The sequence below is a fragment of the Micrasema longulum genome, unplaced genomic scaffold (genome assembly GCF_059751315.1).
Source record: "Micrasema longulum isolate JH-2025_06_02 unplaced genomic scaffold, ASM5975131v1 h1tg000685l, whole genome shotgun sequence".
In the NCBI taxonomy this organism is placed as follows: domain Eukaryota; kingdom Metazoa; phylum Arthropoda; class Insecta; order Trichoptera; family Brachycentridae; genus Micrasema; species Micrasema longulum.
In genome coordinates this window covers 45372-67899 of record NW_028277881.1, presented here as the reverse complement: position 1 = coordinate 67899, position 22528 = coordinate 45372, and the positions used below count along the sequence as shown (strand labels likewise).

Here is a 22528-nt window from a genome sequence, read left to right as displayed (position 1 = left end):
AATATAAATAAACACATATATCTCATGAAAAAATTATGCACTTTCTTTCATCTACCATAAAATTTTTAAAAATATGTGTCCGAGTGGATGAAAGATAAGAGAAAAAACGAGAAATATTGATACTGAAGGTATTTTACTATCAAAACTCTTAATTGCTCAACTTTTCGACCTTTTCTAGAATATGCTTTCGTGGTCTGGTCTCCATTCTAGGTAAATCGCACAAATCACATTGAATCAGTCCAACATTGCTTGATTTGAAAAGTAGCGTGGATGCTTAGACTAGAGAGAGGTAACTTTATATGCTGATGTAGAGTCAATGTTAAATATTTATGTCTACAAAAATGAAAAACTAATATTTGTATTATTAACTATAATATATATATTTATACTTTTACATTGTTTGTATTGACTCCATATAAATGTTCGGCATACTAAATGGTATAACCAATGTGCCATCATTACTGGGATACGTAAAATTTTATATTCCGACTCGTAAGTTGAGAAACAATGAAGTACTGTTCATCGATCAGCATAGAACAAACTATGGCCTTAATTCTCCAATGACCCGTCTTTGTCGTATTGTTAACTCAAGGCAAGATCTGGACTTTTTTAGTTGCGGTTTACAGCAATTTAAACGAGCACAAAATAAAAAGTACAGATCTTGTCTTGATGTCCATTATGTTTGCCAAAGCTACTTTATAAAAAAAAAAAAATACTTTTCATATATTGCAATATTAATACCCTATGAAGTGTATAAATAATAAATGAATAAATACATTTTTAACTTCAATACTTGGTTCTGTCCGCCTCGTGGTATATAGGTCAGCGCGTTTGCCTAGCATGCAAGAGGTCTCGGGTTAAATTCCCGTCATGGTTGACATGTAATAATTTTTGAAAAAGTGTTTTTACACTTAAATATTTTATAGTCTCTGGACTGGCACCCAAAACGTACGACCCATTATCTTACCTTCATGTAACAAAAATAATCAAGAACGCTGCTAGCGGTATACGAATGCAGTGCTCTATGCACTATTAGATGCGGAAAGGGAGAGAAGATAATGATATTATGTTTTTGACTGGCGCCTGAAGCTTAAGACTGATACTTTACCTACAAGTAACAAACGATCGAACTACGCTGCATTTGGTTTACAAATTCAGTGCCCTATTCACGATTGGGTATGGAAAGGGGATGGTGATAACAAATGTTCATAAAACATTACTTATGTTAAATATAATGTAGAAACGTTGGTTAATCAACATGAAATAAACTCTTTACCTTAGAGCGTAAATCACGGGAGTCCACTTTTTACCTTTTTAAAGTTAAAAATGCAGAAATTATCACAATAAGATAGTTTATACATAAACTAGCGGACCCGTCAGACGTTGTCCTGCCCTAACGTTGCGCGTTAACTTGCCTGCTATTAGCATGAAAAAATATTTTTAATTGATAAGTAGGTACCTAGGTATTAGTTTGTGATTACATTCCAAAACAAAAAAATGTTAATATTGAATTATATCTATAATAGTAGGTACTTGTTGATGGTTGAATTCCAAAACACGAAGTAATTATTTTTTCAAATATGGCATTCTTTTGGCAAACGTCAAATTCCGGTCAGTTCACCAACAGAGGGGTGTACTTATCTAGGAATGCGATTTTTTAAAAAATATTGAATTTAATATTATTTTAGTGTAATCAAAAATCCAGTAAAAAGAAATAAATGGATAGAAATTTTAACGAATTTACGGAAAGAATCTGATTGAGATTCACAAAAAACAAACGCTGTTTGTAAACATTCAAAAACAACCTTTTTTTCAGACAAAATAACAACATCTTTCCATTTTTTTGTAAATGCATTCTCCTCGAACGCAACCCTGGTAGATCTATAATTAACATATTTATGCTCATTACTTCTCTTTTACAAATTAGATTGAAAATTTTAATATCTACGAACACGCACAGCGCAAAGATCTATATTTCTCTGAAAACCACACGTAAATAGGTTAAGCCGTTTAGGAGGAGCTCGGTGACATCACACGTACAGAGGAATTATATATATAAAGATAAAACACCGAAGTCCTCTTTTGTGAAAAAATGCTTTTTAAGGTTGAAATAAAAATCTGAAGTCCACTTTGTTTTAATGCAAAAAATATTAGTAGTCCCAGATACGCTATTTTAGTATGTACTATTATTATCTAAATAAATGACAGGCGTCGTGGCTCAGTTGAGTAGACAACCGACTGTGAAACTGGCGTCGCGGGTTCGATTCCCGCCAGTTACAAGAAAACAATCCATTAAAGATTTTTTCCTGAATTAGTCTGGGTGTTGCGGTGAATGTTTCATTACCTCCTTTCATATCCTCTCTTTCCCACCTGCTGACAAGCCTCTAAAATAAAGGCTTAGCGGGTTATTCCTTTTTAAAAAAACTAAATTTTACATTCAATGTTCTTTACAGACAGTGTTTTGAGTTTGTCCAAATTTTTGTAGACAAGTACTGGATTCAACCCCCTAGAGAGCTGTTAATATTAACATATCACAACCGAGATGAAGAACATTACAGGAATCTAGAAGTCTTGACATCCACGGAGCTTATGACCTGCCATTGAAAATTCGGACAAACTCAAAACATTGTTGATAAATCCACCTGGTCCAAAAAGAAATACGAAAATTGAAAAATATTTTCAGTTTATTTTAATTCTTAAAAACCGAGGTCTCGCCTTATTTCGATTTCGGACGAATTAAATAATTTTTGAAAGTTTCAAAACAAACAGGACGTAAATAAACTTGGACTAGATTCAAAAATAGTCCAATGATCTGTAGCCTAACGTTGCATTTGTACATATATTATGTATCTAGTTGGCACTTAGAAATTATTCAGAAAATGCTTCTCACTCAGTACTTATTAATCGTTTGATATTGTCCGTAAATAAATATTGTTTACTCGTTGATTTATGCATTTTTGAGAGCAACTTTTTAGCACTTTGTTTCAAATTGTTTGAGATGTAAGTCCTAATTCAATGGGACTTAAAGCCCTGTGTTGAGCTAAAACGATTAAGTAGTTGTCACAGAGATACGAGTGTTCCACCTTAAATATTATTTTAGATCAGAAACATAATAAATTATTTTTGTAAATAAGTATATGGCACATTAGTATGGTAATTAGCAAACTCAAACATTCGGACAATCATCAAGGAGATTCCTTCTCAAATCCCTCCCACTAAAGAAAATCTAGTCCTTCATTCCTCTGAGGGCTTAATACGCTCTTTTAAAATATTAAACACTCGGTTCAAACAATTTACCCGTTTTAGGTATGATAATTTAATAATTTAACATTGTAAAAATCCAAAATTCATAGTATGTTCAAATGAGGCGTGTTAAAACAAAAACAGCAGTCTCCACTCTTTTTCGTTTTGAGTAATATGCAACAAATGTTTGTAAAGTGTTTATACTAGACTTCAGGGGTTATTAATTATTTTAGTTAATGATAATTGTTGTCAGAAGTAAGTATCTGTTGTATATTTTATTACAATTATTCGATAAATTATATATATTTTTTTTTTTTATTGATAAAAGTGTTTACAAAAAAGGTACATATTTTACAAAGTTTAGTACAAACATCATTAACTCTTGTGTGGCTGTGATGTCACACTAGTTGACATAGGACACAAAACTTGATATATCACTCTTATTTATTAAAATTATGAATTCGTATTTTTGGTAATCTTTAAATAGACATTTTCACATCCGACGTGGAAATTAAAATTCGTACAACTATGCTTAATGTTAATATAAAAAATATTAATCCTTGCTACGCGAAGAATGAATGTCCGCTAATTTAGCGACACATCTATACAAATACCTTATACAAGAGAGAGCGCGAAGATAGAAGTCATAACAAGGGAGACAGAGACTCTGTTCTGCGGCGGGTGTCGTCTTAAACAGATTTAGTATTCAGTCGGTTGATGACAATGATGGGGGACGCACGCCAGTAACACGAGCGGCGTATTTGTGATTTTTAATTTAATTTTCTATAAAAGGGCTGAATTATATGTTTTTTCGCATAAATTATGGAAAATGAAGTATTAAACAGTTGGTTTCCATGTTTTTCATTTTTTTTCAAATGTCCGAACTTCAGAATATTCCGTCTTTTACTAGCGGTAACACGATGTTACATCACCGCGCGCAAAGGGATTATTTACAACAGTCTTTTAAGAGTTAATAATAACGTTTCTACCTCTGTATTAGAGTAAAAACTCGTGTTTAAAAGGGGAGATTGTTTTACAGTCTTTTATTTTAATGTTAAACGGGTTCCTTAAAATTAAATTAGATTCTAAAAAGAAAATAATGTTTTACAGCATGGAGTTCAGTGTGAGTTTTAAATTTAGATTTAAATGTTTCAATATTTGATTTAATTTGTTTTGGTTCACAAACAATAAATAATACATATGACATTGGTATAATAATCAAAAATTGTTATTTTAGATATTGTTTATCAAGTATATGTGAACACAGCATGCACAAATAAAATAAAAAAAGTTTATATTATATTTAAAAAAAAATAAATTAGCTAATTTAATTGAACCGTATGATTGTTTTAAAAGTTATTATAATAAATAATTACCAACAGATTATTACAAATTATTTTACGTAACTAACATACGTGACTATTTGGTTTTATAAATTGCGTTAGAGTTTTCTGATAATTATTTAATATATCGTTAAATATATCCAAAAAAAAATCTCCACATACATTTAATGATTTCAAGCTGCAATTGTATTGCATCTATAAAAAAATAAATTATTTAGAAACCTAAAATTTCGTGAATTTTGTAAATAAGTGGGTTTTTTTCTTTGAAAGTTTGTTTATTATATGCCTCTTCAAAGATGTCATCAATTGAAGGTACATATTATTTTTATCTACTCTCCTCGATGGAGGTTGAAAATCGTCACAGCAATTCTCACTTTGTTTTCACGTATTTGCCCACCATTCTTGAGGTCCTGGTTTTGACTTCTGGCTTTTTTGAACCGTAATATTTTATCCTTCCTGGAATAGCACCTGAAGCGTAGGATTAATTACCTTACTTTCCGTGTAATAAAAAATATCAAAAAACTCTAAGCCAATGCAGTGTCTTATGCACCACAGGGGGCAAATAGGATGATGATGTACAAATTCGTATCGAAATTGTGTTTTTGTCACTTAACTCTGAGCAGTTTAAAACAATAGTATTTGCATCTGATATATATTTAATGGGTAAACTGTCATTAGAATCGCAGTGAGTCACATCTTGCTGCAGGGTGTGATTCTATAAAATGCTGCCAACGCCCAGTTGCATTCCACCGGCAACACTACTGACTAGTCCTACTAGTTAGCGTCCACGTCGCAAACCCTGGGCAATTGGGTCACACTCATAACGGTGTGATCACAGCAGATAACGAGAAGATGAAAGGCGAGTTTCTGGCGCCTCCTAACCAGAATCAACCAGCTAATGAAAGATCCTGACAGAACAATCCACCAGAGAAGGCAAACCACTCTGGTTATCTTTTCGCAGGAATCACTATGGCGAGTACATCCAATAAGCAGTTGTCATAGCTGCGGAATATAAAAGTAGCGCAGGACCGAGATGCTTTCGCTGTAGTGATCGCCAACGTCGGGGAGACCTGACAAGGCAACGCAAGAAGAAGAATATTTTAATAAAATGTTTTTCGTTGTTGTATTTGCGGACATTAAAAAAAATGGATCATAAACAAAATTACCCTTACAAAATAAAATTCATGGAAAGCTCACCTTTCAGTCAAACGATGAAAAAGCTTTCTGTGTTTTCTCGATAGATGTCCCAATAATGAAAGTTTTAAATTTTCAGCAAAGATTCAAACCAAACTACGTGTTTTCCCGAAACAGTATTATTTCCCTCCTACATAGAGTGCGCTAGTATTTTACTTAGAGCATTTTTTTTTTTAAACATTGTTTACAATTCTGTACATTCTAGATATCTTAAAATCCATAAGTTATTATAATTTCACGTGCATTTGGCTTTTCTTTTTCCAAAAAGTTCTGATTCGTTCTAAATCATCATTTTTTAAATTACCAAAAAATTATTAAATTTAATTTGATAAATTTAAGACACATATATTACAGGTTCAGTTTTAATACAGTGATATTTTTATATAATATTTTTTGTTTTATATTTCTATTGTACAAAAAATAGAATTGTAGTTTATTTATTTCGAAAAAAATATGTAAATGATATTTCCTACAACGGAATTAATTTTTGAGAAGATTTTGTATGCATATTTACATAAACATTTCTTATTACTCAAAAATATTTCAAGAGGGAGGGACGCTTAGTAATGTGTTTTTTTTTATTTGATTAGTAAATATTAATGAAAAAAAAATTGCCAGTCAAAAGATGTCGCAAAAGTGATAAAACCGGTCACTGAATATTCCAAATTTGTAGATTAAATAGTATAACTAGTCTTTTATTTTCTATAAATATTTTAAATTTAAAGTATAAATCACAAAAAAAAATAATTTTAAAAGAGTGTAACATAAAAAAAGAATTATAAGTATAATTTTTTACTTCTTTCTTAAACATGTTTTATTCCTGACTGCACTTTTTATTTCCTTTGTTTATTTTATTTAAGAAAAAAAAATCTGATTTTAATTTTGGAATTAGAATGTTACCAATAGATCTTGGCCTCGTACATATTCGTATAAGTTCATATTCTTGAAACTGCACTGAATTATCATTTATATTTAAGAGTATCATTATAATTAAAATCTTTAAAAATATTTACTTTTTGATCTGTCCTTTAAGTATTAAGACATTTAAGTTTGTAAGTGAAAATCCTTTATGGAAGTTCATTGTAATTTATTATATAAATAAAACACGAGTCATACTTTAATCCACAAATTTGGAATTTCCAGTGACCGGTTTCATCGCTTTCGCGACATCTTCGAGACTGGTATCTTTATTAAAGAGTTAAATGTATTTATACAAAACCTACATTTAACTCTCTAATAAAGATACCAGTCTCGAAGATGTCGCGAAAGCGATGAAACCGGTCACTTGATATTCCAAATTTGTGGATTAAAGTATCACTCGTGTTTTATTTATATAATAAACTTTAAGTATTATTTAAATATTTTTATTTTAATTTGTTTCCAATTATCTTTATATTCATTTTTTTTAATGTCTATTTTCTGTAGGAAGATTATTTAAGTTTTTTATGTCTAAGTATATTTAATTTTTCTAGATTGTTAATACTGAAGACAAAAATATTATGGGTAATAAGCCTACTTTTAACAGACTTCATAATTTTATATGATCAATGTTTACTTTAAAAAAAAACTAAATGCCATAGATGACGTGAAATGGATTCAATTTTAAATTATTAAACATTCAAACGAAATGCTAAGATCTAGAATCAAAAATAATACTAGTTAAAATAATGCCTATGACTTTAATACTAAAAGGGTATGATAGTATTTTTCTACCCATTTTCAAAAAGCCATTTGTATAATATGTTATAATTAAAATATACATAACATAAAAAAACTTATATAATGAACTGTTACATTTATAGAAATGCAAGCATACTGAGACTGCACTTGCGATTTCCAGAAATATCTCTCACAGACGAGTCGGTGTAATTTCAAATTTTTTGATCGTGCGTATAATTATTGTTTAATTCCTTTTTTAAATACCCTCATTTATTTTACTTGTTATTTCTGCTTTCAACCCCCCTTTTGAAATGTGAGTGGAATATATTTTAATATTCCAAATGACTCAATTAATAATATAAAAGATTTTTTACCCAGCTTTGCAGGATCAAATCAAAATTAATTTTCAACGGTTCTGAAGAAAAAATACGTTCCTATTATTTTAAAATTCAATAGACGGGATAAATTTTGAAATTTCTGATTTATCGTTGGTTTAGTAGGTTTTATTTTACAACATGATAAGCATAAAAATAACATATCCACCCTTCTTTGTAATTACTACTATTACTACTACCGTCACGCCATTTCTCCGTAGAGGTAGGCAGAGAGAATGGAACGCCACACACGCCTATCCTGGTATACATTCCTAGCTTCTTCCACATGTCAATTATACCTGACTCTCGGCAAATCTGAATACATATTTTAAAAAAATATCACATATTTAGGTTTATCAGATAATTCTCAATCAAATGTTTTGTCTTTCAGGATGTGCAAAAATGTCAAAAATTTGTAATCTCATAAGATTTAACAATACATAAATACAATTTTGATAACATGAAAAGAGACGGTGATTATCAGGCGATCATTTTCTAACCCCGAGTTATCTAAGGTTAACGTACTAAGGTAACCTCAGGTTACCAAACAGTGACGCGAGAGAGTTTTTTCACACAGTATATTAAAGGTTAATGTTGTATGTTGAATATTAATTTCACGTCACGCGTCGCTACAATATACCGTTAATGAGAGTATTTTTTTTTCAGAGAATGCTAAGATTTTTTAATATGAAAACAGCATGGTTGATTAAGAAGGCATTTTAAAATTTTGTTCTAAATTCATATTTCAAAAATGTTGTGACGGACAAACAAACTCACTCATTATTCCTATCTTCTTTTCCCTCTATTGAAAAATTTACACTTTGCCTTGTACATAATTATCACTTTGTCTCGTACTGTTTTGGCGTTAGTCTTTTTGATTTAAAAAATCACTAAGATAGACCGGATCGTGTATTAAGGAAGTAATTTTTATTTTTTCTGTCCTTGCTTTAATTTTATTAAAACCTGTATTTATTGTAAGAAATTGTATTTCCCATCGTTAGAATGGACTGCATAAGTCCGTCAAATAAATTAATAAATAATTGTTCATTCCTTTGACGTTACACATTTTTAAAAGTGCCAATTTACATTCTTAGATGGAAAAATAAAATCAATATTAAATTAAATTTAAGTTCGTAAGTGAAAATTCTTGATGGAAGTTCATTGTAATTTATTATATAAATAAAAGACGAGTGATACATTAATCCACAAATTTGGAATATTCAGTGACCGGTTTCATCGCTAAACAAAAAAGATAAGTTTTCCAACTCAGGAACTTACCTTCTTATTGCAATGACTGTAAAAATACATGCTACGTAGGACAAACGGGTAGGCCTTTAAAACACGCATAAAAGAACACATACAATTATGGTCTAATAATAAAGATAATTCAAATTTTGCCAATCATTTTATAGAAAATAAAAATTCCTTTGATTTTAAAAAATAATGTATAAATAATTTATATTGCACCTAAAGGCCATAAACTTGACAAACTAGAAATTCTCGAAATAAATAGATTAAAAAATAAACCTGACGTAGAATTATTTAATGAACAGATAACACACGTGCATTCTCCATTACTTTACCCATTGTAATATATTTTTACAAATTACTTTTACCCTTTGTTTTTCAGAAATCGTAATTGTCAAAAATCATACTCACGAAGGATGAAACTCTAAAAATAAAATACTTAAACTCATTAAAATGGCATTATTTCAACTCATTAGTTTACCCGAAAAAAATTATAATGATCCTTAAGATAAAAATAATTTTATTTAATTTACTTTCATGTAATTTTGAATTCTCTATCCTTACCACTGTTTTGTATAAATACATTGAACTCCTAAATAAAGATACCAGTCTCGAAGATGTCGTGAAAGCGATGAAACTAGTCGCTGGATATTCCAAATTTGTATATTAAAGTATCACTCGTCTTTTATTTTTATAATAAATTACAATATTAAATTTATAATATGTAAAAAATAATACAATTTTAAAGGAATTGGCAATCCCGTTTCAGATCCCCAAGGTGAAATATGTTTTTGTTTATAATAAAACAGTCAGAAGCCTTGAAATAAAACAAATATCACATGTGCTAAGAAATGATACGCTTTTTCCAGCTGGTGATTAAATACATACAAACAACGACATTTAAGTGCGAGATTCTGGTTCACGATTAGATTTCTGTTACTTTGATAGCAAATTCGAAATGTTTATTAACTCGTGGGTGTATGTCTGTTCTGTAGGTGAGCAAAAACAGCGATAGATGTCATAAATACATACATTATACATATCTCCCATTAAAACGTAATCAGATCAACCCTGAACTCGAAATCAGTTGCCAATTTTTTTTAATATTATTATTTATTGCGTATCGTTTAGAAGATAAGGAACCGGTTTAGGATATTTTTACTCTATTAGAGAGGTAGAAATTATTAATTTTTCTTCATATCTTAGTTCCCCTTGTCAGGTATCCTCAACAAAAGTCTTTCTGTCCTGTGCTGCCCGGAAAATCTGCTCCACAGTCCTGAAGCCAGTCCAGTCACGTATTTTTCGCAGCCAGGACATCTGTTTTCTTCCAGCCCCTCTGTGACCCTCAATCTTGCCTTTCAAATTTTAATGAAGCAAGTGGTACTTTTCTCCACGCATTATATGCCCCAGATATGAAATTTTACGAACTTTATGGTGGTTAAGAGTTCTCTGTTCATTCTAACTTGACTTAAGACTTTGGAGTTCGTTATCAGGTCTGTCCAAGATATCTTAAGCATTCTGCGATGCAAACACATCTCAAAAGCTTCTAGCCTATTCATAGTTTTCACTTTCAGAGTCCAAGTCTCACAGCCACACAACAATACAGACCACATATAACATTTTACCAATCTTTTTTTATTTTCAAGTTGAGATTAGCATTGCAGAAGAGGGATTTCATTTTATTAAAAGCAGCTCTTGCTGTCTCAATTTTGCATTTAATTTCTATATCTGCGTCAAGGGTCTCTGTTAGAATGCTGCCGAGGTATTTAAATTTGTCCACCTTTTCAATATCTATACCCTTTAATTTGAGATAAAATGTGAAGTAATCAAGGAGGCCAAATGTTATCCATTTCGTTTTGCCAACATTAATTTTTAAACCCAGTTGTTCGCCAAATGCATCCACACTATTTAACAACTCCTGAAGATCGCCAATGATATCCGCCAGCAAACCAGTGTCGTTGGCGTACCTGATACTGTTGATTACAACTTCATTGATCTTCATGCCTCTTATATTGTTGTTCAACGCTTTCTTAAAAATATAGTCAGAATACAAGTTGAAAATCAAAGGGGACAGGATATAACCTTGTTGCATTCCCCGCTGAAAGGGTTTTGCATCTGATATTTAGTTTCCGCGTCTGATTTTTGCTGTTTGGTACCAGTATAGGTTTTGGATAAACATTTGATTTTGTGTGATCACGGCACTTCTACAGCAAAACATTGATAGTTAATAAAGCTTCTCTTGGTACCGAAGGCATTTCTAAAGCCAAACTGCGTATCATTCAGATCCTGTTCGTATTTATTCCAAATCATCGCATGTATAATTTTAAGGAATAATTTCAGTATATGACTCATCAGACTTATTAGTCTGTAGTCACTGCATTTTTTTGGGTGCTGCTTTTTGGGCAACGTCACAAAGTAGATCTCAACCAGTCTTGGGAGATAACCCCTGTGTCGTAAATAGCATTAAATAACCTCAGCAGGTAGTCAATACTATAGTCACTTGTGAGCTTCAATACCTCAACTAGAATATTGTCTGGTTCGCAAGCTTTTCTATTTTCTAAAGTGTTTATTGCATGAAGAATTTCCAATTTTAATATTGGTGGTCCATACAAGTCATTATCATTATAAGTTGGGTTGTTAGATCTTTTATCTTTAAATACTTCAAGAATATACTTCTCCCAAGTAAGCATAATTTATTTTTGTCTAATATTAATTTATTAGAGTCGTCAACCAAATATGATGGAGTAGTTTTTCATGTCGAACCTATTTATTCTTTTAACAATTTTTAATTGTGCATGCACAAAACACTTACTTAGTGAACATTTTTTTTAATAAATAAAAATCACTGTTATCAATATGTATCGTATTTTTGGGGTGATCTGTTAAAGCTTTGATTCGTTACAACGTTTCAGCTACTATTTATTTATTTACATACATGTAGTACTCGTATATTACACATTATTTAAGACATAAGTCCCAACTCCATGGGACTAAAAGTCACGTGTTGAGAAAAGACTAGAAATTAGTTGACACAAACACATGAGTATATCACCACAAATATAGGATCAGAAACATAAAAAATAATTTTAAAAAAAACATATACTCGTATATGGCACATCAGTGTGGTAAACAGTAAACTTAAACATTCAGAAAATCATCAAGGAGTTTCCTACTCAAATCCCTCCCACTAAGGGAAATCCAGTCCTTAACTCCTTTCTTGAAAATAGTTTTTATCCTTGAGATCTTAATAAGCTCTTGCAAAATATTGAACACTCTCGGTGCGATGAGTCAGAGACGTCTCTGAGCAAAAGTCGTACGGGTTTTGGGTTTGACATAATTCATGCTCTGGGAAAACCTCGTACGGACATTTTGCTGAGACCTCTCCTTATTGTTTGACCAGAAGTGGAAAATGTACTATTTTTATACTATATAGTAGTTTGTACCAAGTCGCAGTTGGCAGAAGGTCATTCAGTGCCATTTTTATTTTATTTTTTGTTTAATTCATTTCACTCATTTCCTCACTTCACGCACTTCACTTATTTCACTCAGTTCACTCAATTCACTCATTTCACTCAGTTCACTAAGTTCAGTCAATTCACTCATTTCACTCAGTGCATTCATTTCGCTCATTTCACTCGTTTCTACCCCGCCAGCACCTCTTACCGCGCATGTCATGAACACGGACCCCGTCTGTGCTTTTTTGCTATTTTTAACTAAGAGTAAAAATAATCGGAGTTCAAACACGGGGGCTTTACATTTCTTGATCTAATCTTGTTTTGACTATGAAAAAACAGTAATATTTTTTTGTATTTACGGTAGATTTTTTTGTGCAATTTATTCTCTGCTGGAGGTTTACATGCTAGGCGATGTTTTTTCCATCTATTTACCATGCTTTTGAATTCAGGAAACTGCAGCGTGCAGGATACGAACTTACACAAATCCTGACAGGGCATGTCAGATTTATGAGCTATTTACACAGATTCAAAATATCTGAGATCAACACTTGCCCATGCAATGATGTTACTCTCTAAGATCTCCCATCTATTGATGCATTGCCGCTTTTTTGGTCTGCAGAGAATGCAACTGGAGACGCGATGCAAAAGTCTAAATGAGGATTTACACGATGTTCATGTAGTAATTACTCATAAGGACTTGTCAAGAGAGGTAACATTATGCATGACAGATATAGTAAAGGCAATAAAAGGTATCTATGATAGCAGAACACCAAATGCCGAACACTCTTCAAGTGGATCGGAAGATCTGTTGACGAATTACAACGGTCCGCCTTCTCCTGACGAGTTTTCTGTGGTTTCCTCGTCACTAGAGCAAATGCGGAGAAGCTCTTGAAACAGGTCACAGCCGAAACATCCCACCGATCCTAACATAAAATAACTAAATGACTAAATAAAGTTTTTCGTTGAAGTAAATTTAATAGAATTTAAAAAAATATATTTTTTAAAGTAAACAAATAAATAACTATCGCTTTGAAGTAAATATAAACCTTGTTTATTACAAGCAAGGTAAAAGAATAATGCAACTCAGATATAAAAATATAAAAAAACATTCTAGGCAATTACGCGTTACGCTTTAGATGCACGTTTGAATGAATTTAAAATGTGTACCATCTTGATCTGAAAGTAAGGTTTAATCTTAATTGTTTTATATTTTTTATATCTGAATAAATATTAAATATTAAATTTAAAAGCTTCTCAGATATATGATTAATATCATACCGGCAGGAAATCAATTTAACTTACATAAATATGTTGAAATATTCTAATTCGGATGCTGTCTAGGGGAAGAGACCATTACAGGAGACTGTTGCGAGACATTGCATAAATGTATTTATTATTATATTTGGAAACTAGTATTTCGAACATTATTTCCGAAGGACTATTTTTCTTTGATAGGATACCGTTGACGTCTTATGTATCACATAGGACATGTGGCGTTCGTAGCGGCCGTTCTTGGCATTATTCATTTTAAAGGGAATCGGCCAGTGCTCAGTGTTGACAGTTACTACTGAATGTCATAGTGGTATTTGTTAATAAACTTTTCTACAATTATTGTATTAAAATAGTGTAGAATAAAAGTATATCGCGTGGTTAAAAATAATTGTTGCTCGAGTTGATTTTCACAGAATCACAGAAAACAGTAATTTATAATTAAATTATTTACATATTATGTACTTATAATAAGTCGGTACAACTTAATAAACATTTTGAGTGGATTACCTATAGAATTAATCACAGCTCGCCACTGGTAGGTAATTATGTAATAAATTAGGAAAGTATTTTTTGATTCCAGTTTTAAATTGTATACGTCAATGTCTCAAAATAATGCTAGTGCAGATTCGTAATTGAGGCGTTGACGTTATTATTTTTTACAAGAAACAGATTTCGTCATAACTGACATCATTCGACTGTTTTTTCTGATGTTTGTTTAGAATGTAACGGCAACTTTTTGTGACAGAAACATAATATAGTAACAGAAAATGTTTTTGTAATAATGATTACAGATGTGTGAAAGATGCTTCTAAAAACCGTTCGTCAACTTATGCCAAGGAATTTCAGCCTTGGAGAACAGTGATTTTATCTTTGAGAGTTTCAAAGCAAAATGAAAATATAAATCTCGATGCTTTAATTGTCAGACTTCTTTTGATTCAATTATTGAAATTAATATGCGGAGCATTTCTTTCTTTATGTTGATAAATTTATTTGTTTCTCATCCATGAAGTATAATTACCAAAATAATACATATCAATTAAAAGTAAAAAAAATCACACTCTATCACGTCTTTACAATATTTTGAATAATTGAACTTCGGTTGTTTATCTGAGAGAGCTCTTCCAACCTCCACCACAACATGAACCATCTCTTCGTTCTAGTAACGAGATAAACTTTTTGACACACACACTTACCACTCAAATTGCTTAGCCTCCTCTTTTACATTAGAAGCTGCTTGATTGTGGATTGACTACTCACTAATGTCAATCAAATAATTTAAATCAAATCGAAATGTAACTTTCTAAATATTAAAGTTGTTCCTTTCTTCTTCTTCTTTCCTTCCCATTCCCTCTCCTTTCTTCATAGTAAAGAGTAGATTACAAGTTTATTTTCATTTCAAATTTTGTATAAAATTATAAGATTCTGTAAACCTAGGATTAACAGGTTTGGGTAGGTAGGAAATATGCAACATACCCCTTTATTGGTAATACTATCTCCTGTCAAACTAATGATAAGAGACATTATTTTATTTATTATTGATATTTTTAAGGCTCAATATACAAATTCATTTTACATACATACACGGGCGAGCGTATTGTCTTAAAGAAATTTCTTTCTTCTTACCCAAACCACTCACTTTGTGAAAATAAGAAGTAGATGGACATATTCTATGAATCAATCTAGAATATTATAATTTTATAAAATAAAAAAAAACAAAACAAACTCAAAATCTACACTATACTATGAAGAAAGGGGAAAGGATGGAATATTTTTTATTAATGCTCTCTAACAAAACTTAAATTAATAATAGAAATCCTTAAGTTCATTTAATATGGATCGGAAAATGGTGTAAGATCTTTTGATCTCGTATTACCACCATTTCAAAACTGAAGTTAAATATTTCCAACTGAATTTATTTCAAAACTTGACACAAGGCCTCTTGTTTTTTTTTCAGGGCTTTAACTTAAGAGTTGCCAACAAGTCCAGAACACGAGGGTTTTTAGAACTGTATTTTTCGTTTCGCCTGGACGCGGAGAAAATCCCATTTTGCTATATTTATCGTCATCTCAACCATTCGTTTTATCATAATACATTCACAAAGGAACACCCAACATACTTTTATCTACAGAATAAAATTGAAGAAAAATATTGTGTGTTGTTTTACTTCCCGCTCGCCATGACGGACTTTTTATTAATGTGTCGTCAAATGAAATCGCCTTTTCATAATTTTGTTTTTAATGCTCATTTTTATAAGATATTTACTAGAGTAACTTTGGGTAAGTAAATAATCGGCGAAAGGAATAAATTATCCCCATCGGGATTAAATGAATTGAAAATTCATTCCAGAATAAGATTTTTCATATTTTTTTTAAAAAAACGATACCAGCGGCATTATTATTATTATGGAACTTTTTTTTTTTATTTATCGAAACAAATCTGCACTAATTACTTTTAAATTATTTTATTTTTATTTTATTTTATTTTATTTTATTTTATTTTATTTTATTTTATTTTATTTTATTTTATTTTATTTTATTTTATTTTATTTTATTTTATTTTATTTTATTTTATTTTATTTTATTTTATTTTATTTTATTTTATTTTATTTTATTTTATTTTATTTTATTTTATTTCATTTTATTTCATTTCATTTCATTTCATTTCATTTCATTTCATTTCATTTCATTTCATTTCATTTCATTTCATTTCATTTCATTTCATTTCATTTCATTTCATTTCATTTCATTTCATTTCATTTTATTTTATTTTATTTTATTTTATTTTATTTTAATAACATAAACGGTAAATCTGCCATTTACAAAAAAATATATTACTTACATATTTGGCTTCATTTATATATCTTTTTTAAAAACATAAATTTCCTTTTTTCCAAGATTTATAAAAAAATTAAACACAAAAATTATACAAGATTTATAAAAAAAAATAACCTAAAAATTAAACAACATATTCAGTAGAAAGTTTAAACATTTCAAGAAGAGATGCTAAAAACAAATTAAATAATAAACTATTTTTAAGTAATATAACAAGCAAATCATAAGTATTGTTTCATTCAGCTGGGCAAAGTGAACAAAAAATTGTATATATTATGAAATGCATATATAAATAAATATAATTACCATTCACCATCTTTGAAAAAGTTCAAAAGGTTTGTTCAATAGAACAATACCCCACACTAAATATATCAGACACGTGAGGAATAACTATTGCCGAATTCATGAAGTCTGTTAGTTACGGCATTACAAGTATACACTGTCCGTGAATAGTTGCTACAAAACGGTGGCACCTGTCTAGTCATTCTTCCAGGTACTCTGAAGTTGATGAGAGATAATAGTTCAGGGCAATCCCATAATGAATTAACAATTTTGAATAAGTTTAAAAGGTCTTAAATTTTTCTTCTACAGTTTAAACAAATTTAATGTTTTTAGTAAAAAATCGTAATTTAAAAATTCATGACTAATTCTAAGTTTAATTTATGCAGAAACAATAGAAATCAAACAATTTTTAAAAAAATATATGGAACAAAATGCTTCCTCTTTCGCATTACGTGCTGCTCGACTGTGAAATAAACTACCCACTAATGTTAGAGACGCTCCCCTTCTTTATTTACATTTAAATAAAGATTGAAATGTTACTATCCGAATGCTTCAGTTGTTTCTTTCTCCTTTTTCTTTCTTTCCCAACCCACTTTCTTCTCTTGATAGTATAGTGTAGATTGTTTTTTAATTTTTCTTTTAAATTTTTAATAAAATTTTGTGATATGTAATTTATTTTCCATTTACTTGTAATTTTCTCAAACGAAACGATTTGGGTAGGTAGGGAGAAATTGCCTCAAGGCAATATGCCCGCCCTTATATTTATATAAATTGTATATCTATAAAATGTGTTGAATAATTTTTTTAAATGCGTGAATACATCTTTCTTTCAACTGAAATTTACCATTTTGATGACAAACCTTATTTTGAAGATTTTTTTTTGCCATTTTTATAACATTTATTTACAAATGTATGTGAAAATTATTACAAGAGAAAACATCTTTAAAATGAAAATACCTATTATCGTGCATTAATTTCTTTCGGTTTCCATAGCATTTGATAATTTTTTTGGTTGTTTTCATTTTAAATAAATGAAACCGTACGCGTTTTCAAACAAATCATTTAAACCGCAAAAAAATCTGAAATGTTATGTATGTAAATCAGAAGAAATAAATTCTGCTTTATAATGCTTAACAAAAACTTTCTTTATATCAAAGCTTATTGAAAACACGATAAGTATTTATTTTCGCTTTTTCAATTTTCTTAAATTTCTTCGCTATGTGTTTAACAGCATTTTACAAACGAATTATTACAAAACTGTGACATTAATGTCGCGCCCACATTTTTTCTTAGTCAAGTAACTTCGAGAACATTTATATCATAACTACTACAAATGCGTATAGTCGTAAGTTGTGAGTGATATTTCTGTGCCGTGTTCTAATTTAAAGAAAATATTTCTGAGTCATTCTTGAGTAGGAAGATCGACATCACTCAGTTGATTTTTCAGCCACCGATGATAGATTTACCTTCGTGTCCTTTCACACTTTTGCTAAAGCAAGCGTGATATTGAAATAAAGTGCTAAGCTTACAAATATTATGAAATTAGATTCACTATTTTCATTTTCTTCTGTTGTTTCTTTTCATTCTTTTATTTACGTTCGTCATTTATTTAGAGCATAATATGCCACGTATTAAACACTAGTTGGAAAGTTTTGTTATGAAACAAAACATTATTTCGATAAAAAAACTAGATGGCCATATAAACAGAGAGAACACCCTCGAAAAAAGGAATTCGGAAGTGTGTTAATCGTTGGTTTAAGCAATCACACAATGCACTGTGTAACATTCGGCATTCTGTATGTCCATTGGTTTATTTACGCCCATGGCACATTTATATCAATTATCTGTATAAATGAGTTTGCATATGGGCTTGTTTGGTCATATTATGTATATTTATCTGCTATAACTAAAGAGTAATAAAAATATATAAAAAAAAACGGCTTAAGCTCAGACTTTGAAGTCTTAGTGGGCATTTCGTCTTAACTACGGTCTCCTCATTCGTTTTCAAGTTGAATTTTTTGTAAATTGTATTTTCTTCGATGATACTATTGTATTGTAGAAAATGTGTAATGAACTGTTCTTCGGAAAAACAAACAAATAAAAAATACATTAAATTTGTATATGAAAATCTATTTTGTCTGATAGAGTTTTTCTTGGATTAAGTTAAGTTTAGTTTATCCTTTACTTAGGAAAAATTTAATTACTTATAACCGTCGATAAATTAACACTCTATAATACAATTCAACAATTAGTAAATTAAACTCAACAAACGAATGAATTTAAATCAACAACACAATTAAAATCAACAAACTTAAATTAATAAACACGAATCTAATACCAATAGTCGGCCTCGTGGTGTAATAATCAGCGCGTTTGCCTACCGCGTAAGGGGTCTCGGGTTTGATTCCCGACATGATTGATATGAAATATTTATTTAAAAGGGTGTTTTTACACTAGAATATTTCATAGTCCCTGAACTAGTACCTGAAGCGTAAGACTGATCTTACCTTCATGTAACAAAAAATAATCAAGATACGCTGCGATTGGTTAACCAATACAGGGCCCTATGCACCATTGAATGATGATGAATGCCAAGCTGTCTTATCCTGCAAATATTTTTCTTATTATTATTATATTAAATAGTCTTTCAAGTAGAATTCATTATGTGTGCCATCTAGACCGACAAGACAAAATCTTCTGTTTTACACTGAAAACGCGTCAACGAACTATTTTAAACAATCTACAATACCTAGAATATGCGACCAATATAACAATATATTTACCGAGGCTGATATTTTTTGTGACAATGTATGTAAATCTAGGTCAAAAATTATAGAAATTTTGAGAGAAGCAGATATTTAACTTTATTATTATATACATATTTTTTCATTTAATTTCTTTAACATTTATTATATTGAACATAATTTAAATTATTGTATTAAGTGTAAAAAAATTTTTTGGTGTGTGCATGAGTTTCTGACACGAATATACAAAGAATTGGCAATATATGTGTACATACTGTTTGTTTACCTAAGAAAATAAATAAATAAAATTTTAAGAAAGTGGTGGGCACAACTAGCATATTTCTCGTGTTGAACCTATGAAAACCTCCGTGTTGTTCTTCATATTAAGGAAAATATTTATTTATTTATTTATTTATTCACACTCTTTATCAAAATACAATTCCATATTCACTTTGCCCAGCTAACAAGGGTACATACCCCGTTCCAAGCTAGGCAATTACATTTTTATATATTATAATACTTAACAAATTAATATAGAGCACAGACAAACAAAATATAAACTTATTCGGATACACATTTTGATTCATATACATACAGACATACACATATATATACACACATTTATATATAAATATACACATATATACACATGTACATACACACACACGTACATACACCCATGCGCATACACATACATACATTCATAAAAACATAGACAATTTATTTATGCGAAACTTCATGGTTGTCATCTATAAATATATATTTTTTTAATTATTCCTTATTTTTTATATTTTATTTTTGACATCCAGTAAGGTTCTCCAATCCGTGGCATGCATCAAATTTTCTGACTCCCTACGACCAATGTCATGAAAGAGCGAGGTCAACACATTCCGTAACTTGACAACACTCCCGTCTTTCCACGATTCTGGCAAAAGGTTATGGACCTTTTTGCCGACGTTATAGTGCTGTCTCGATGCCAGAACAGTGTTGACCCCTTCACTTGGTATCAGATCCCTATTAGAGTATCTTGTATTATGGTTGTGGTTGACGCTTGGGTAAATGTCTCTCTTTATGTGTGTAACCAAATATTATAAGAGACTTTTAATTGTTCGTATAGCCATGGCCATTTTAGCGCTTCCGTCCATATTCAGATATGGATATATATATTTACGTATTTCAGAATCAATTATAAGATACGCTTTAACATCATGGGCTTTTTCCAGTAATCAAACATAAACCTTGTTCAAAACTTACAAAATTCTAAGATCAAAGTATTAATTTAAAAAAAGTTGTACTGTCAACGATACGATATTCCAATATCCTAATTGTATAAATCTATTAATCTTTTATCCGTTGAAGCTTTATTACGGTCCAAGCTGGTTTCTCAGCATGCGTCTCTATCTGAATATAGAAATAAATTGGAGCATGTATGTAATACTCGGTTCACTAGTGAAGATGGACTAGCTCTTCATAAACTCAATAATAAATACGGGAAAAGAACACTAGAGTACAATGTACCAAAAACGTAAAATATGCACCCATCAAATATTAAAAAACAAAAAAACTTATCTGTTCGCTGAAAATCTAGCACGTGGTTTTTGTGTTTAAACTTTTTTGTGTTCTTTTTATTTTATTTAGACAATTTATTTTTCTACGTATAACATATTCACAATGCTCTTGGGAATACATGTTTTTTTTTCCATAGTAATAAGGGTTTTCATATGTTATAGAATTTAAGAAATAAGATTATGTCTGTATATATATTAAAACTTAACCATAAGCACCTGCTGACGAACTGCATTTTATGCAGTTCATAAGGAGTTGATAATTTGTATTTTAATTTTCGTATGTTTTTGATAAATGAAAAAAGAATTTTTAAAATTTAAATATAAATAATTATATATTTACTGTCCATTTTGTTTCTTTTTCTCAGTTTAAGCATTTGAAAATATTTTAATACTTTACCATATGCTAGTGGTATATGCCTACAATATACCTTGTTTGCCTATTTCATGCCCCTAATACGTCGGTTTAAAATATAGGTTTCATCCCTATTACTTAATTTTTTAGAAACCCCCCCTAAATTCGAAAGTTTTATGTTCTTAAAATATGTATTTGATCTGCATTGTAACGCACCTAAATATTGTGTTTTACTAGGTGCAATTCAAAAAGTATTTTACTCACCAATTGTTGTGTAAATGGTCCCACAGTAGAACATGGCATTCCAAAATGACCAAACTTTTTTCCCCTTATCTGTTGATCCTTGCTTAACCCATTCAGTCACCTGGCGCTTGTACCCTTCTAACCTCTTCAGTGCCTCCCCACTCCACATCTCAGGATCCTAAATGGATCAAAAATAAAATTTTCATTATATTAAAATATCTAAATTAACAATTAATAGTCATTTTGGTGGAGTAAAATTGTTGGATAGCATGTGACAGTCAGCGATAGCTGACTGTTGTTATTTTAAATAACAGATGCTTAGCTATGCAATGTTAATCGCTTCATTTTTTTTCATTATTTTATTTAGTTCTATGGTAAACATAGTCATTTATATATTTTCAACACAATATTTACATCTTTACTTATTCTAACATTATTTATCACTATTTTACACATACTATCCTAATTTATAATATTCAAACTGTTCAATATGAACACCCATATTAACCTATGTATGTATTTACAATTAAAAATATGTATAACCTAGTATTTTTTACATATATACTCTTTACATTTCATATTTATATATATATATAATTCCTCTGTACGTGTGATGTCACCGTACTCCTCCTCAACGGCTTAATTGATTTACGTGCGGTTTTCAGAGAAATATAGATCTTTGCGCTGTTCATGTTGGTAGATATCATAAAATCTACCATC

The 22528-nt window shown here is 30.2% G+C and overlaps 1 protein-coding gene across 1 annotated transcript in view; it reads right to left on the bottom strand.

Annotated features, from left to right (window-relative positions):
* The window catches only part of LOC148279658 (potassium channel subfamily K member 18-like), a 57983-nt gene that overhangs the window by 14116 nt on the left and 21339 nt on the right, over nucleotides 1–22528 (bottom strand). The window contains exon 3 of the mRNA XM_088229605.1: nucleotides 21830–21986. Within this exon, the coding sequence (XP_088085731.1) occupies nucleotides 21830–21986 (157 nt within the window). The remainder of the gene's footprint in view (nucleotides 1–21829; nucleotides 21987–22528) is intronic.